The 19,315-nt window shown below is 42.6% G+C and overlaps 1 protein-coding gene across 2 annotated transcripts in view; it reads right to left on the bottom strand.

Moving 5' to 3' along the window:
• LOC106607102 (transcription factor 20) overlaps window positions 1-19,315 on the bottom strand; it is a 28,747-nt gene that overhangs the window by 2,808 nt on the left and 6,624 nt on the right. For both annotated transcript variants that reach the window (XM_014203704.3, XM_014203702.3), the window contains exon 2: window positions 118-8,643. In XM_014203704.3, coding sequence (XP_014059179.2) covers window positions 118-7,509 — 7,392 coding nt within the window. In that variant the 5' untranslated portion in view covers window positions 7,510-8,643. The remainder of the gene's footprint in view (window positions 1-117; window positions 8,644-19,315) is intronic.

Genomic DNA, 19,315 nt, shown 5'->3' on the forward strand with positions numbered 1-19,315 from the left:
TGTGGAGTTCTGAGAACTGCTTTAGGTATTTTGAGCTGAAAAGAATATCTATATATAGTAACCAATATCATTACATTGTATACTGTATAGACATCAACAACAAAAAAGATTACTCACTGTGTCTCTGGCCCCATCTAGTGCCTCCTGTAGGCCATACAGTCTTCCATTGACCAGGTAAACCCCACTGGTCCAGACCATGCATGCCTCATGCACCCACAGCTCCTTTGGGTCCATAGGCATCTGAGGAAGTTGGGCCAGCTGTGCCAAAGGCCCAAGGGAGTCTAAGGTTGGGGGAGGAGGCTGGAATGGCAATGAGGCTTTGCTGTTGGATGGTACCATTCTTGGGGAATCCTCACTGGATTTCTGCCTCCTTTTAAATCTCGGGTGCGAGGTCAGCTTTCTGTGTTGTGGCCTTTGTTGAGTGTCTTCTGTCTGCTGTTGCTGGCATGGTTGGTTTTGCTGACTGTAAGTGGGATCATTCTGAAGTTCGGGTTGTTTCCTTAGCTCAGTAACTGGTTTTAACTCTGGAGGCATGTCCCAATTAAGAACTGTTGTCTTGTTGGTGGTGGTTTTAGCAAGTTTGCTGGCCAGATAAAGCATCTCCCCTCCACCTGCTGGAGAGGCAGTGCCAACAGCAGTGGCAGGGGAAGTTGTGTTTGTCTCTTGACTGAACATGCAATCACTATAAGTTGAGGACTTGATAGTTGGCACATCTTGCAGTTCAGGGCCCTGGGTGGTCAACACATTTGAAATGGTGTCTAGATTTTGCACATTTCTACTCATCCCAGTAGTTACAAGACTCTGTCGAATCTGGGGTTGATTCTTGGGAAGCCTCGTAGCATATTCAGGAGGGTAGTAAGGTCCATAGAGATCCCCAAGGTTTTTGAAATTGGCCCATTTCTGGCACAGGCAGCAGAGAAGACGGCCAGAATGAATGGATTCAGTAATCACAGGGCCTGGTAGAAGGTACTCAGATGAAGGTAGAACCTTTCCTGCCTGGAGGGCAGAGTCTACATCCTCCAGTTCCCTCTTCTCTTTGACCCTCTCAATTTCTCCGTCTCTCCTAGGCAGTTGAGACAAAAGAGCTGAGGTCAAAAGAGCTTCAATACCACTACTGCTTGCTTTCCCTCCAACTGCTCCACGCTCTCCCTTCATCTTTTCCTCTTCACCATTCACAATTGTGCACACGGCTCCTATCTCAGCTACTTTCCTCTCCACATGTATGTATGGAGCAAAGGCACACTTGCCATTATCAGGAAAAACTCTGCTGTTATCAAAATGTTCCCCTGCCCTTGTAGCCGCTTCCAGGTCATCTTTGGCCGCCGCTGCTGCTACTCCTCTTCTCCTCCTCCTCTGCCTGCCTCTTGATCCCACTACCTCACTCTCGTCTTTCACCCCCTCTTGTTTCTGGCAGACTGATTTCACCTCCGTCTCTGGCTGAGTGTCCTCACTTTCAGCATCCACTTTTACTGCTTGGGTCAAGACTGGTGGAATCTCAGGAGTCATTTTCTGATCAGTCGGAGGAGTGACTGATGGGGCAGAGGCTGTAGTGCTAGGGCTTGGGGCTACCTGTGGGCTAACAGTTGCAGGAGATTGAATGGGTGGGCCAGACAGTGCACTTGGGCTCGCATTCTGTGCCTGGGCCTGGGTGGCTTGAGCACGTTTTTGCTTATTCACACTTCCAACAGGCCTTCCCTTCTTCTTGCCTGATGGGAAATAGCCTTTGGGTACAGAATTGTCTGATTGTTTGGAATCTTGTGGTGACCCTGTCATTGCCAAAGATGACCTTGGAGAAGTTTGATGTGGCTGTCTTAGTAAGTGCCCTTGAGCCTGACTGTGGTGTGGTGGGGTGGTTCCATAATAGTCACTGCTACTGTAATCATCAAATCCAATCCCAGTTTCTTCAAGTTTTTGTCTCAGAAGGTTAGCAGCAGATTGTTCACCTCTTCGAGTCTCAAGTTGCTGGTAAGTATTAGTGAAATGTTGAATATCAGACAAGGCAGATGAAGAAGGAGGGGGGGAGCCCTGTACTGGACAAGGCAGTGGTGGAGGTGGGGGTAAGGGCCCTAACAAGGTGAAGTCAGCGGGTATCTCTTTATCTCTATCACCAGTGCTAGATGCTGCAGTCCCTAACCCAAAGTCAAAGTCTGGCTGCAAAGGTCTTGTAACAGTTCCTGTGGAGCCACGTTTAAGAACTTGTGATGTCTGGTGAGGATCACAAGGGTATGCGGTGGGAGGTAACGGTCCAGTCTCATCAACCCCTCTGTAGGGCATAATGTCACTTAATGAGAGACTTTCATCTAGATAAGGTAAACATTCCTCTTCATCCTGTGTGTCAGTAAACTGTGACATTTCAGTGTGAGAAAATCCAGCAAAATCATTTGAGTCAACATCGGCATGGCCGCTGTTAGTAGATTTCTTCACATTTGGTGTAATTTTCTGAACAATAGCCTCCAGTTTCAAACCTCTCCCTTTTCTTGGAGGCAGACTCTTTTTACCCTGAACAGGGGAGGAGGATTGTGAATAAGTGCTTTGTCCAGGTGTGGGACAAGGTGTATTAGGTGAACCAAGTGTAGTTATATCTGAACTGGATGAGTCATCATCATTTTGGAGGCTGGATTCAGAGTAGGCCAAAGGTGAGTGATATGAACTAGGGGCACTTCTTTGCTGTGATACATCCTGATGCGGCCTCTTAGCAGGGATAGGGGAAATGAAAGATCGAACTCTCCTCCTCAACATTAATGGATTAGTGTCCCCAGAACCCCCAGTTTTATTTGGTCGATGGCTCTGTGGCATCACGGAATTGACATTCCCACCAATACTGTGACCAACTGTTTTCATGGAATTAGGTGTAGGTGTTGGATGGAGTGATTTAAAGATTTCTTCTGTAACCACTCGGGAGACAGGTGATTCAAGAATGTTGGAGACTGGTGGAGCTGTTGGAACCAATTGGGGGGCAACAGACCCAAGAGGAGCAGCAGGAGGTGGCTGTTGACTTCTCTGGTAAGGGTCCCCCTCCAACATCCCTACACTCTCTCTACCAGAGTGTGTTGACTCCCACATTTTCATGTCATAGTAAGTGTTCTGATGAGGAACTTGCTGTTTAGCAAACGGTTGTCGATTGTGCAAAATGTCAGTTGGAGACGGCATCCTTTGTCTCTGCTCTGAATGACTGAGTTTATGTCTACCTGGAGAAGTACTGGACTGCATCATATCCTTGGTGGGTCTATTAATGGTAGCTGCCCAATCAAGTCTGTCATCCAAGTCATGAGCATGGAGGTGAGTATACATTTGTAATTTGTTTGCGGATTGTGGGTTTTGTAATTGAACTTGGGGTGAGTGGTAGGGATTTTGAAAATGGGGGTTACGTGGCATCATATTGCCCTCTCTTGTATCACCAAACCTGGAACCAGGAAAGCCACTGGCATGCCCTGTAGATAAATCTACACCATGTGGGTATGACTGACGTCTTGATGGTGGAGACAGAGGGTTGGTGGTAGAGGGATAGTGAGAGGTTTGCTGCAGATGTCGAGAGGGCATGGTGGTGGTCAAATCAATCTTACCTCTTCTGAGAGGCTCTGCATTCATAACCACAGATGGGTGTAAAGCCTTGTTATGATGCTCAACATCAGTTTCCTTGGTTGTAAGAACACTATGATGGACAGCCTCTGCAGTCTCCTTTGATGCTACCTTCATTCCAACCTCTTTTTTATCTCCCATCTCCTTACTGTTCCCTAGATCATTTGTTGATGGCAGTTGGATCACAGAGGCACCAATTGGACTTTTTTCCCGCACTCTTTCACGTTCCCCATCCCTTTCTGGTGTACTGCGGCGATTGGGACAAACATCACATATAACAGAGCGGCGCTCTTTAGATGGAGGTAAAAGGGAAGACGTCAACATTTGAGACTCAATTTGACCTATGGTTCCAACACTGCCCGCTAGCGGCTCTGTTTCCTGCAAAAGGAGTTCCTGTACAGCTGATGATGAGCTGGGCAGACCTGAAGGGGTTTTCCTGTGAGGTAACGAGTAGTCGGCTAAATTGATGTGTTTTGGTGGAGGTCCAGACAAAAACTCTGTAGACTGTGGCATATGGGTGGGGTGACGCTGCAGTGTTGCCATTTTATTTTTCTCTGAAGAAGCACTGTGAGATCCCTTAGTATATTCTCCTTCAGACTTCAAGGAGGATTGAGGTGATTCTGGTACAAAATCAGATCCAGGCCCCTGGCGCTGATTTAGTTGAAGAGGCTTTCCAGGGCTGGTCATTCGGGAGGGATGGGAAGTGACCTCTCCAACTCCAGTTTGGGTTCTCATACTTTCAGCCATGCCATAAGGATGCCTGGTTTGGTACTGTTGCCGAGTCATATTTTGAGCCTGGAGATGGGCAGTTAGTGCCTGTTCAGATCGCCCATAGCGCCGGTCTAAGTGATAACCCTGTAGAACCTCCTGCAAGAGGCTTGGAAATTGATGCTGCAGTTGAGAATTATCATCATGTCCTCTTGCTCCTGATCCTTCTCTTCTCCTCACTGATCCCTCAACTGTAGTACCCGCGACATCCTTGGTGTGTTCAGGGCCATAACTGGCCTTTGGCTGATGGAAGCCTTGATACCTTGAATTTGATCCCGTTACACTCCCTGGACTAGGTCTCCCTCGTGTCTTCAAACCCATGGCAGCACCATGTGGTGACTCTTGATAACCATATTTTTGAGGACCTGAGGGGGGATGATTTTGAGGGACAGACCGCGCAAAATTAGATTTCTGGGGAACTTCATGATGAGAGGAATATACACTCAAATCCATTCCTTCCTCCCCATTATGACGACTAGACTCTCTAAAGAAGCTGTCTGAATGTTTCTCCTCTATGCAGTTGTCTTGTGCATGTGTAGCTTTTTCTGGATTATTTACCTCACAACGAGTTGACACAATAACACCCACTCCACCAACATTTGGCTGTTCCTCAATATTTTGATCTTGATTGGAGTTGTCCAAATCTCGTGTCTTACATCGTTTTCCGTCCTTCTCATCCCCCTTTTTGTTACGGAAGGAAGATCGATCCAATTTATTTTCTTTGTCCTGCCCATCTTGTCGCATGTGTCCTTCTCGGGTCTGCTCTCCATGGGTGCCTTTTTCATTTTTTTCAATCATACCTCCACTTTCATCTTTAATTCCTTCATATTTAATTTCCCTTGTTTTCCTGAGCCCATTTTTAGTATTAACATCAGTGGCACCAGGCTCAGAAACACAGTTTGGGTGGAACTGAGGAGCAGGAGAGGGAATGGGGCATGAGGGAGTAGAGGAAACAGGAGGGCGAGAATGTACGCTTGGACCAGGCTCAGCAGATTGAGGAGCAGAGGAGGGAGATGACAATGAAGGTGTCCGGGTTTCAGTTGTCTTTCTTTCAGAAACATTTGATGGATTGAGAGATTGTTTTGTAGAAGATTCCGTGAACATCATCTTCCCTTTTGAACCCTGATCACTCTTTCCAGTATGGGATTGGTTTTTACTTGAACCCATGCACATTTGACTCTGAGATGGAGGATAGTAGCCAGTTGGTTCCGATCCACTGCTTGTGCCACTCATCTGCCGCATTCTAGATTTTTCCCCCTCAGAAATTTGCTCATCTCGTTCCTCTTTGGCCCTTGATGATACTCTTTCGGACACCAGAAAGGAATCTTCATCACCTCCAGCCTCAGAGCTAGCACCTTCACCACCACCTATCCCACTGCTTGAGGCAGCACTCACACTTCGACTCCTTGGTTGAGTAGAGGGAATGGCTTGTAATGCCTGCAGCATTTGACTTTGTCCATCTTTCCCCCTTCTATGTGACATTAATGTGTCAGTGAGAAGCATATGTTGCACTGTATTGGGTAAATTCGCTACCTGTGATGTCAACGCATTTAGACTGTTCAAGCCAGGATCTTGCATGAGTTTGTCAAGAGGAGAAGATGAATAGACAGACGAGGATGACCCTTCTTCATGTGATCCTTTTCCTGTACCTGCAGCCATTCTGCTTCGGTTTTTGACTGAGTGACCACCTCCAGCGCTTGTATTCAGACCAGTAGCTTTGTTACTGCCATTGCTGCCACAACTACTGATGCTGCTGTTGGAGTTGGGTGTGGGACTCAACTGAGGCATAGTCTGCAATAACCGACCACGGCAACTACGAGGATTTGGGGGAGGAGGATGTGATGGAACATGTGGGGGACATGAAGGGTTTCCATGACCTTCTGAGACACCCATCAACGGGGAAGGTGAGGAGCTACAACTGGGAGACTGCACTGCAGAGGCAGCTGGAGAGGGGTTAGATATAGGGCTGAAGTTTTGGTTAATCTGACCCTGTTGGGGTTGAGAGTGCATTGGCGATTTGGCTATTTCTTGACACGGTTGTTGAGGCATTCCGGGATTGGTGGATTGGTGATGTTTAGAGTATACAGAACCTGGTGGAGGGGCATGATGCTGCATTTTGAGAGAGTTGTCGTAACCTATTCCTAAATTGTGCTGAGAATTGCGGTGCTGGAGGGTGGCTTGTTTGTGGAGTGGATGAGTTTGTGGGGAGTATGAGGGGTAACTTGAAGAGTGGTAACTCTGTGTAACATTCTCCAGTGATCCAACATTGTTTGTTGTAGCTGAACTTGAAATTGAGTTTGAATTAGAGTTCATATTAGGAGAGTTGTTGACTTTAGGTTCAAATCCACCACCACTGCTGGCCCCATCATGATATCTCTGTGGTGGGGAGCTGTACATTCCTGATGACCCTGTAGATGCACTACCCTGTGGGGAGTAGTGTGAGAACTGTGGAGGCATTCTGTGTCCAGAGATGGGATAAGTCCTATGCTGTTGTCCATGTTGCAGAGCTTGATGGGCGGGGTAATTCTGTCCATGTTGGCGGTGCTGCATCTGAGGCCCTGATGCTGGCTGCATAGCAGGGTTCTGACCCATTTTGTACTGATGGGAGGGGGAAAATGCTCCAGCACCACTGCTGCCACTGCTACTACCACCTGAGCCGGCCGTCGAACCATAGTCCAAAGGATAGGGAGACATCATCCCGGAGGACAATCCGGAGCTAGTTCCAGCTTGTCTGTACTGCTGAGGTATATGTCCATCCATATTTGAGTATCCAAAACCTGCCCCATATGCCATACCTCCTCTTCTATGTCTGTCCTTTCCACCCATTGCAAAATAATAATCCATTGTTTCCTTTTGGTAAGGGTTGCTACTACTGCCACTGTGAATATTACCGTGTGATGATTCCCCAGCTCTGTTTCTTGCATCATAAGCAAGCATATGGCCAGCCTGACTAGGGTGGTGGTGCCCTCGATGGAGTAGGTGTCGACTGTGACTTTGAGGATTTGGGGGTGTTTGCTGTTGCATCCCAGTGTAGTCGTCTGTCATCCTTGGGGATATCTGGGGATCTGTTGACTGTGGTGGGTAAGAGGAGCCACCTCCACCCCTACTAGTAAATCCAGGAGGAAGAGCTGGAGGTGCTGGACTGTTGGGGAAATTCTGCATGTTTTTATGGATTTTTACGAATTGTTTGAGGGAACGTTTTTTTGTTCCGTAATGGCAGTTACTGTGTCACTTGACTTTGTAGGCTTGCAGTTAAATGATGATGGAGAGTCCAACAAAGTCCAGCAGAGTTGAAGCAAGTGACTTTATCACAAATGTTTTATCACACTTGTAGCAGCAATTGAAGATGAAGCAAATACTGAGGCTTGAGCAGAAAATGACCAGTAATTTTCAATTAGATGCAACTAAAGAACTTCTGAAATCTGCTGATGATGTAGAGTAACTCCATTACAGTTGTAATAGTTGGAGAGCTAAGTTCAAATTACAACAAAATATCTGTGTTTTTGTAGTAAATGTAGTAGAGATTTCAATGTTAAAAGGATATGATACAGATGTTGCAGTTTGGCACTAAATGTGAAAATATCAAGTGCAAGAGAGAAAACAGCACTTGAAATAATAGGCCTCAATGTCCTTTCCACTGTATAAGAGCACAGGCAAACAGAGTTAAGATAAAATTGCAGTGGGATTCAATGGTGTCCCATGTGGAAAAACTTTTCAAGAGTAACCGAGTCACTGCCTTTTAGACTGCTGGACTGCCATTGCAGAAATGATTCAGTTCTGGCAGGAGTAGCCTATGTGAAACAATAATGCTTCCCTCATGTAGGTTTGCATGTATTTGGCTAGTACCTGTGTAGAAACAGCCTTAGAAATGCTAGCCAATACTTTCATCCAATAAATGTCTCAAACCAAAAGGGGGGAAAAAATCCACTCACATTTGCGTGTTCTTGTTGAGATTAATACTTTTTGAAATTCTATTTTTTTTGTCATTCCCTTAGATTTTTTGACGTATGTAGTTGGATTGTAGAAAAGTCTTTGGTCCCCAGTTTCCCCCAACTTTAGTTCTTCTTCGCCAGTGTTTATCTTGGTGCTCTTCTAGATCTCCAACATGTTTCTGTCTTACCTTATTTTCTTTTTCTTTCAATCATTATTCAAATTGACCGTCTCCCATACCAATGTCCAAAAGTAAGGTTTCCATTTAATCAGCTTCTTCTTGTTTTTCTTTTGCAGTTTCTCTCCAGTATTTCCATCCATGTGAGTCCATCTCTCTTCAGTTGTTTACAGGAGCCCTGTGGAAATCTGAAAGAACAGAAAAAGAAACAAAAATAACTGTGTGTGCCACAACGACCACATAGCCTATACTGTACATAGGCTATTACATCCAAACATTCTGTGTGGGTTTTTGCTGACAAAGTAAGTACAGTGGGTTTGTTGTTAACCATTGCATAACCCATTACTCTTTCTCACTGTGTTCCTTAACATATACCACATGGTCTATTTTAGTATTGTACTAACTGTAGGTCTTACTGTAGAAATAGTCACATATAATCTGCAATACAATTAAATCAGGTGTCAATGTGTCCAACTTTATAACATCATACTGTAATTACACTACAGGCCCACCTGCCCATGTAACTAGTATGTAAATAAATACACAGGTATTAGGGCACTTGTTGTAAAGTGGTATCAAACTAAAAAGTGCAAAACCACAACTATATGATTTTGAGGGGCAACATTTGTCCGGACGTCAACGGCGACAATATACCGTATTTGTATTGTGTGTCAACTGCCACTGCTGTGTTTGTTCAATTCCTGATAACGCATGTAACTCAAACATCCATGGAATTGCACAAAAACAAAAGGCACTAGAGTAGAGGGTAAATCCATATGAGTACAATCACTTTTTGACCGCATCCTTTTTGATTTAAACAAAAAACTTTCCATACATGTTTGCCCATGGAATAAGTTGTCATAAAGTTACTTTTTGGGCCTGAATGCCAAAACATTCAGGAGACAGAGGTGCTCAAAGTTGACCCATGTTGCATACCCCACCACACCAAGAGACATTAGGTTAGGGACGATACCAGTTTGTTAGTATCGCGGCAGGGGAAGAAAACACAAAGTGGATTTAACTTCTTTAGGAAAACAGCCCTAGTGTTGGAAACAAAAATCATTATGTTGTCATCCAGAGTCACATGTATTTATTTTCCAAGCTTTAGCACACAATATTTTATATACAACAGGTTTTTAAAGGACCGAAGAGTTTTGCAATATTGCGATACTGGTATCGTCCCGGCCCTATGAGACATCCATGTCTTTATCACTGGAAATGATAAACGGTTGAGTTTGATATCATTTTAAAAGCTTACAAACAGGGTTGTCAAACTATTTTATAATTTCTTGGAGAAAACCCCCCGAAATGAAGTATTATTTGTTGTTGCTTAGACCCTACTTTACATAATCTGAAGTTTGTGTGTTGTGCCCGCCATCGGTTGAGACACAACATGCTCTTGAATACAGAGTGGGTGTCATTTAAAATCATAGAAATGTAATTCATAGAATGACTTATCCCTTCAGACCACTGCAATTTAACTGCTACACCATTACATTTGTACTTCTAATTACTACCACAAAGATGGCCACTGGTCCACCCACCGTCAAATGTCAACTTAACTGGTCATGTCTATTCTATTATCTATATTTCAATAGGTTTCCTATGGAGGATTGACAGTGTTATTTAAACCAACTTATATTCCCATTCAAGTCAACATTCTCTAATGTGTGGACCTCCAACCATGTTTGTGGTACCATTTGAAAGTCTAAATGTCTATTTTCTTTTATACATTTATCGGCCAAAACATGACACCCACTCTGTATTCAAGAACATGTTGTGTCTCAACAGATGGTGGGCACAACACCAAAACCTCTGATGATAATTAGATAAATCAGTCAATTATAAAAACAGTTTGACAACCCTGTTTGTAAGCTTTTAAATATCAATCTCAAACGTTTATCTTTTCCAGTGAATGCAAAATAGGTCAACTTTGACCACATTTTATTACATTTTATTTACCTTTGACCACATTTATCTCTTGAATGTTTTGGCATTCAGGTCTAAAAAGTCACTTTTTGAGCACTTTTCGCAAATATGGCAAATTGGCAAATACAGTATCTCACAAAAGTGAGTACACCCCTCATATTTTTGTAAATATCTGAGTATCTTTTCATGTGACAACACTGAAGAAATGACACTTTGCTACAATGTAAAGTAGTGAGTGTACAGCTTGTATAACAGTGTACATTTGCTGTCCCCTCAAAATAACACAACACACAGCCATTAATGTCTAAACCGCTGGCAACAAAAGTGAGTACACCCCTAAGTGAAAATATCCAAATGGGGCCCAAAGTGTCAATATTTTGTGTGGCCACCAGCATTTTCCAGCACTGCCTTAACCCTCTTGGGCATGGAGTTCACCAGAGCTTCACAGGTTGCCACTGGAGTCCTCTTCCACTCCTCCATGACGACATCACGGAGCTGGTGGATGTTAGAGACCTTGCACTCCTCCACCTTCCGTTTGAGGATGCCCCACAGATGCTCAATAGGGTTTAGGTCTGGAGACATGCTTGGCCAGTCCATCACCTTTACCCTCAGCTTCTTTAGCAAGGCAGTGGTCGTCTTGGAGGTGTGTTTGGGGTCGTTATCATGTTGGAATACTGCCCTGCGGCCCAGTCTCCGAAGGGAGGGGATCATGCTCTGCTTCAGTATGTCACAGTACGTGTTGGCATTCATGGTTCCCTCAATGAACTGTAGCTCCCCAGTGCCGGCAGCACTCATGCAGCCCCAGACCATGACACTCCCACCACCATGCTTGACTGTAGGCAAGACACACTTGTCTTTGTACTCCTCACCTGGTTGCCGCCACACACGCTTGATACCATCTGAACCAAATACGTTTCTTGGTCTCATCAGACCACAGGACATGGTTCCAGTAATCCATGTCCTTAGTCTGCTTGTCTTCAGCAAACTGTTTGCGGGCTTTCTTGTCATCTTTAGAAGAGGCTTCCTTCTGGGACGACAGCCATGCAGACCAATTTGATGCAGTGTGCGGCGTATGGTCTGAGCACTGACAGGCTGACCCCCCCCACCCCTTCAACCTCTGCAGCAATGCTGGCAGCACTCATACGTCTATTTCCCAAAGCCAACCTCTGGATGTGACACTGAGCACGTGCACTCAACTTCTTTGGTCGACCATGGCGAGGCTTGTTCTGAGTGGAACCTGTCCTGTTAAACTGCTGTATGGTCTTGGCCACCGTGCTGCAGCTCAGTTTCAGGGTCTTGGCAATCTTCTTATAGCCCAGGCCATCTTTACGTAGAGCAACAATTCTTCTTTTCAGATCCTCAGAGAGTTCTTTGCCATGAGGTGCCATGTTGAACTTCCAGTGACCAGTCAGTATGAGGGAGTGTGAGAGCGATGACACCAAATTTAACACACCTGCTCCCCATTCACACCTGAGACCTTGTAACACTAACGAGTCACATGACACCGGAGAGGGAAAATGGCTAATTGGGCCCAATTTGGACATTTTCACTTAGGGGTGTACTCACTTTTGTTGCCAGCGGTTTAGACATTAATGGCTGTGTGTTGAGTTATTTTGAGGGGACAGCAAATGTACACTGTTATACAAGCTGTACACTCACTACTTTACATTGTAGCAAAGTGTCATTTCTTCAGTGTTGTCACATGAAAAGATATACTCAAATATTTACAAAAATGTGAGGGGTGTACTCACTTTTGTGAGATACTGTATGTATGAAAGGTTTCGTTCAAATCAAAAGGGGTGCTTACAAAAAGTGATTGAATTCAAATGTATTTACCCAGAGGCCTAGCAGCATGAAGTCAAAACAGTGGCACAATAATGTAAAGATCACAATGAATCCATGTAGGCCTACATGGATTGTACATGATTACAAATAATCTTATAAAGCTGTGGTAAGCCAGCCATGTGGTTTCTTATCACCTCACTAAATGAATAAAACAGGTTGGTATAGCTCAACGTAAATGTATTTAACAGCCTTCTAAGGCATTAAATCAACAGGGACTTATGGGGTGACGGCACTTTGATGGGGTCATCATTCATGAGGGGCCAATGTGACACGTCTATTGTCTGTTTTAAATACACTGTAAAGTGCTTAATTGACTAATTGCTTGCAGCCAACTTCTGCAGTCTTTTGTAAAAGTGTAATTTGTATAGCCAAGGCCTTGAACCTTAGTCACTGTTCTAGCCATCTACCACCCGGTACTCTACCCTGCAACTTAGAGATTGCTGCCCTATGTACAGTCATTAACACTGGTCACTTTAATAATGTTAACATACTGTTTTACCCACTATATGTACAGTGCCTTCAGAAAGTATTCACACCCTTTGACTTTTTCCACGTTTTGTTGTGTTACAACCTGAACTTCAAATTGATTAAATTGAGATTGTTTGTCATTAGCCTACACACAATACCCCATAATGTCAAAGTGGAATTATGTTTTTAGAGATTTTTTACAAATTAATTAAAAATGAAAAGCTGCAATGTCTTGAGTCAATAACTATTCAACCCCTTGTTATGGCAAGCCTAATTAAGTTCTGGAGTAAACGTTTGCTTAACAAGTCACATTATGAGTCGCATGGACTCATCATGTGCAATAATAGTGTTTAACGTGATTTTTTTATGACTACCTCATCTCTGTACCCCACAAATACAGATAATTGTAAGGTCCCTCAGTCTAGCAGCAAATTTCAAATACAGATTTAACCACAAAGACTGGGAGGTTTTCTAATGCCTCGCAAAGAATACAAATATTCCAAAACATGCATCCTACTTGCAGTAAGGCACTAAACTAAAACCGCAAAAAATCTGGCAAAGAAATGAACTTCCTGAATACCAAATGTTGTGTTGTTTTAGATTTGCCCCGAACATATCACTGAGTACCACTCTTCATATTTTCAAGCATGGTGGTTGGCTGCATCATGTTGTGGGTATGCTTGTCATTGGCAAGGACTAGGGAGTGTTTTGAGGGTATAAAAATAAAAGGAATAGAGATACGCACAGTTAAAATCCTAGAAGAAAACCTGGCTCAGTCTGCTTTCCAACAGACACTGGGAGACAAATTCACCTTTCAGCAGGACAATAACCTAAAATACAAGGCCAAATATACACTGGAGTTGCTTACCATGAGAGCATTGAATGTTCCTGAGTGGCCAAGTCGCAGTTTTGACTTAAATCGGCTTGAAAATCTATAGCAAGACCTGTAAATGGCTGTCTAGCAATGATCAACCACCAACTTGACAGAGCTTGAAGAATTTTTTAAAGAATAATGTGCAAATATTGTACAATCCAGGTGTGCAAAGCTCTTAGAGACATACGTAGAAATAGTCACAGCTGTAATCGCTGCCAAAGGTGGTTCTAACATGTATTGATTCAGGGGTATGAATACTTATGTAAATAATGTATTTAATTTTCAGTACATTCGGGAAAAAAAATCTAAAAACATGTTTTCACTTTGACATTATAGGTTATTGTGTGTAGATGGCTGTAACAACTGAATGTGGAATAAGTAACAACTAAATGTGAAATAAATCAAGGGGTATGAATACTTTCTGAAGGCACTGTATATACTGTATTCTAGTCATGGCTCATCCTATATAACTACTGCTGTAAACACCTTTTCTATTCATATACTGTCTTTACACACCATTATATATAAACAGTTGAAGTCGGAAGTTTACAAACACTTAGGTTGGAGTCATTAAAACTCGTTTTTCAACCACTCCACAGATTTCTTGTTAACCTGTTAGGGCTAGGGGGCAGTATTTTCACGGCTGGATAAAAAACGTACCCGATTTAATCTGGTTACTACTCCTGCCCAGTAACTAGAATATGCATATAATTATTGGCTTTGGATAGAAAACACCCTAAAGTTTCTAAAACTGTTTGAATGGTGTCTGTGAGTATAACAGAACTCCTATGGCAGGCCAAAACCTGAGAAGATTTCAAGCAGGAAGTGGCCTGTCTGAGAAGTAGTGTTTCATCTTGGCTCTTTTTATTGAAGATTCAGGATCTGTGCAATAACGTGACACTTCCTACGGCTTCCATAGGGTCTCAGAGCCCGGGAAAAAGTTGAACGATATCGAGGCAGGCTCTGGCTGAAACACTTTAGGCAAGTGGCCACTCAGAGTACTATGGGCTTAGGCGCGTGCCCGCTTCGACCGAATGCTTTCTTTTCCTTTGTCTGTTTATCTAAACGCAGATTCCCGGTCGGAATATTATCGCTTTTTTATGAGAAAAATGGCATAAAAATTGATTTTAAACAGCGGTTGACATGCTTCGAAGTACGGTAATGGAATATTTAGACTTCTTTTGTCACGAATTGCGCCATGCTCGCCACCCTTATTTACCCTTTAGGATAGTGTCTAGAACGCACGAACAAAACGCCGCTGTTTGGATATAACGATGGATTATTTTGGACCAAACCAACATTTGTTATTGAAGTAGAAGTCCTGGGAGTGCATTCTGACGAAGACAACAAAGGTAATAACATTTTTCTTATAGTAAATCTGACTTTGATGAGTGCTAAACTTGCTGGGTGTCTAAATAGCTAGCCCTGTGATGCCGGGCTATCTACTGAGAATATTGCAAAATGTGCTTTCACTGAAAAGCTATTTTAAAATCGGACATAGAGTGCATAGAGGAGTTCTGTATCTATAATTCTTAAAATAATTGTTATGCTTTTTGTGAACGTTTATCGTGAGTAATTTAGTAAATTCACCGGCAGTGTTCGGTGGGAATGCTAGTCACATGCTAGTCACATGCTAATGTAAAAAGCTGGTTTTTGATATAAATATGAACTTGATTGAACAAAACATGCATGTATTGTATAACATAATGTCCTAGGGTTGTCATCTGATGAAGATCAAAGGTTAGTGCTACATTTAGTTGTGGTTTGGGTTTATGTGACATTATATGCTAGCTTGAAAAATGGGTGTCTGATTATTTCTGGCTGGGTACTCTGCTGACATAATCTAATGTTTTGCTTTCGTTGTAAAGCCTTTTTGAAATCGGACAGTGTGGTTAGATTAACGAGAGTCTTATCTTTAAAATGGTGTAAAATAGTCATATTTTTTTAAAATTGAAGTAATATCATATCTAAGGTATTTGAATAACGCGCCACAGGATTCAACTGGCTGTTGAGTAGGTGGGACGCAAGCGTCCCACCTAGCCCATAGAGGTTAACAAACTATAGTTTTGGCAAGTCAGTTAGGACATCTACTTTGTGCATGACACAAGGAATTTTTCCAACAATTGTTTACAGACAGATTATTTCACTTATAATTCACTGTATCACAATTCCAGTGGGTCAGAAGTTAACATACACTAAGTTGACTGTGCCTTTAAACAGCTTGGAAAAATACAGAGAATTATGTCATGGCTTTAGGAGCTTCTGATAGGCTATTGACATTTGAGTCAATTGGAGGTGTACCTGTGGATGTATTTCAAGGCCTACCTTCAAACTCAGTGCCTCTTTGCTTGACATCATGGGAAAAGCAAAAGAAATCAGCCAAGACCTCAGAAAACTAATTGTAGACCTCCACAAGTCTGGTTCATCCTTGGGAGCCATTTCCAAATGCCTGAAGGTACCACATTCATCTGTACAAACAATAGTATGCAAGTAAGAACACCATGGGACCACGCAGCCATCATAGAGCTCAGGAAGGAGACACATTCTGTCTCCTAGAGATGAACATACTTTGGTGCGCAAAGTGCAAATCAATCCCAGAACTACGGCAAAGGACCTTGTGAAGATGCTGGTGGAAACAGGTACAAAAGTATCTATATTGACAGTAAAACAAGTCCTAATATCGACATAACCTGAAAGGCCGCTCAGCAAGGAAGAAGCCACTGCTCCAAAACCGCCGTAAAAAAGCCAAAATACGATTTGCAACTGCACAAGGGGACAAAGATCATACTTTTTGGAGAAATGTCCTCTGTTCTGATTAAACAAAAATAGAACTGTTTGGCCATAATGACCATCGTCATGTTTGGAGGAAAAAGGGGGAGGCTTGCAAGCCGAAGAACACCATCCCAATCGTGAAGCACGGGGGTGGCACCATCATGTTGTGGGGGTGCTTTGTTGTAGGAGGGACTGGTGCACTTCACAAAATAGATGGCATCATGAGGCAGGAAAATTATGTGGATATATTGAAGCAACATCTCAAGACATCAGTCAGGAAGTTAAAGTTTGGTTGCAAATGGGTCTTCCAAATGGACAATGACCTCAAGCATACTTCCAAAGTTGTGGCAAAATGGCTTAAGGACAACAAAGTCAAGGTATTGGAGTGGCTATCACAAAGCCCTGACCTCAATCCTATAGAAAATGTGTGGGCAGAACTGAAAAAGCACGTACGAGCAAGGAGGTCTACAAACCTGACTCAGTTACAACAGCTCTGTCAGGAGGAATGGGCCAAAATTCACCCAACTTATTGTGGGAAGCTTGTGGAAGGCTACCCAAAATGTTTGACCCAAGTTAAACAATTTAAAGGCAACGCTACCAAATACTAATTGAGGTATTGTAAACTTCTGACCCACAGGGAATGTGATGAAAGGTATAAAAGCTGAAATAAATCATTCTCTCTACTATTATTCTGATATTTCACATTCTTAACCTGTTAGGGCTAGGGGGCAGTATTTGCACGGCTGGATAAAAAAATTTACCCGATTTAATCTGGTTACTAATCCTACCCAGTAACTAGAATATGCATATACTTATTATATATGGATAGAAAACACCCTAAAGTTTCTAAAACTGTTTGAATGGTGTCTGTGAGTATAACAGAACTCATTTGGCAGGCAAAACCCTGAGACAGATTCTGACAGGAAGTGGATACCTGATGTGTTGTATTACCTTTAAACCTATGCCATTGAAAAACACAGGGGCTGAGGAATATTTTGGCACTTCCTATTGCTTCCACTAGATGTCACCAGCCTTTACAAAGTGTTTTGAGTCTTCTGGAGGGAGATCTGACCGAACAAGAGCCATGGAACGATGATGGCCCATTAGACACCTGGCACGCGAGTTCATGTTGGGTACCCTCGTTCCAATACGTTATAAAAGAGAATGCATTCGTCCACCTTGAATATTATTCATGTTCTGGTTAAAAAAGGCCCTAATGATTTATGCTATACAACGTTTGACATGTTTGAACGAACGTAAATATATTTTTTCCCCTCGTTCATGAAGTGAAGTCCGGCGGGCTTAGATCATGTGCTAACAAGACGGAGATTTTTGGACATAAATGATGAGCTTTTTTGAACAAAACTACATTCGTTATGGACCTGTGATACCTGGAAGTGACATCTGATGAAGAGAATCAAAGGTAATGGATTATTTACATAGTATTTTCGATTTTAGATCTCCCCAACATGGCGGCTAGACTGTATCGCAACGCGTATTTTTCTGGGCGCAGTGCTCAGATTATTGCAAAGTGTGATTTCCCAGTAAGGTTATTTTTAAATCTGGCAAGTTGATTGCGTTCAAGAGATGTAAATCTATAATTCTTTAAATGACAATATAATATTTTACCAATGTTTTCTAATTTTAATGATTTAATTTGTGGTGCTGACTTGAATGCCGGTTATTGGAGGGAAACGATTTCCTGAACATCAACGCCACAGTAAAACGCTGTTTTTGGATATAAATATGAACTTGATAGAACTAAAAATGCATGCATTGTCTAACATAATGTCCTAGGAGTGTCATCTGTTGGAGATTGTAAAAGGTTAGTGCATAATTTTAGCTGATTTTATGGTTTTGGTGACGCCTGTCTTTGAATCGGCACAACATTACACACAACTCTTGTAAATGTACTGTCCTAACATACTCTAAATTTATGCTTTCGCCGTAAAACCTTTTTGAAATCGGAAAACGTGGTTAGATTAAGGAGATGTTTATCTTTCAAAGGGTGTAAAATAGTTGTATGTTTGAAAAATTTGAATTTTGACATTTATTTGGATTCAAATTTGCCGCTCTTGAAATGCACCTGCTGTTGATGGAGTGCACCACGGGTGGGACGCTTGCGTCCCACCTAGCCCATAGAGGTTAAAATAAAGTGGTGATCCTAACTGACCTAAGACAGGGAATTGTTACTAGGATTAAATGTCAGGAATTGTGAAAAACTGACTTTAAATGTATTTGGCTAAGCTGTATGTAAAGTTCCAACCTCAACTGTGTGTATATATACACAGTGGGGAGAACAAGTATTTGATACACTGCCGATTTTGCAGGTTTTCCTACTTACAAAGCATGTAGACACGGAATCTAAAAAAAAAAATTAATCCAGAAAATCCATTTGTATGATTTTTAAGTAATGAATTAGCATTTTATTGCATGACATAAGTATTTAAGGCCTGATTACCCAGGCCTGATTACTGCCAGACCTGTTGAATCAAGAAATCACTTGAATAGAACCTGTCTGACAAAGTGAAGTAGGCCAAAAGATCTCAAAAAGCAAGACATCATGCCGCGATCCAAAGAAATTCAGGAACAGATGCGAAACAAAGTAATTGACATCTATCAGGCTGGAAAGGGTTACAAAGCCATTTCTAAAGCTTTGGGCCATTATCCACAAATGGAGAAAATTTGAAACAGTGGTGAACCTTACCAGAAGTGGCCGGCCTACCAAAATGACGACTCATCCAAGAGGTCACAAAAGAACCCACAACAACATCTAAAGAACTGCAGACCTCACTTGCCTCAGTTAAGGTCGGTGTTCATGACTCAACCATAAGAAAGAGACTGGGCAAAAATGATATCCATGGCAGAGTTCCAAGGCGAAAACCACTGCTGACCAAAAAGAACAAAGGCTCGTCTCACTTTTGGCAAAAAACATCTTGATGATCGCCAAGACTTTTGGGAAAATATTCTGT

This window comes from Salmo salar, chromosome 06 (genome assembly GCF_965601325.2).
Source record: "Salmo salar chromosome 06, fSalSal1, whole genome shotgun sequence".
Classification (NCBI taxonomy): domain Eukaryota; kingdom Metazoa; phylum Chordata; class Actinopteri; order Salmoniformes; family Salmonidae; genus Salmo; species Salmo salar.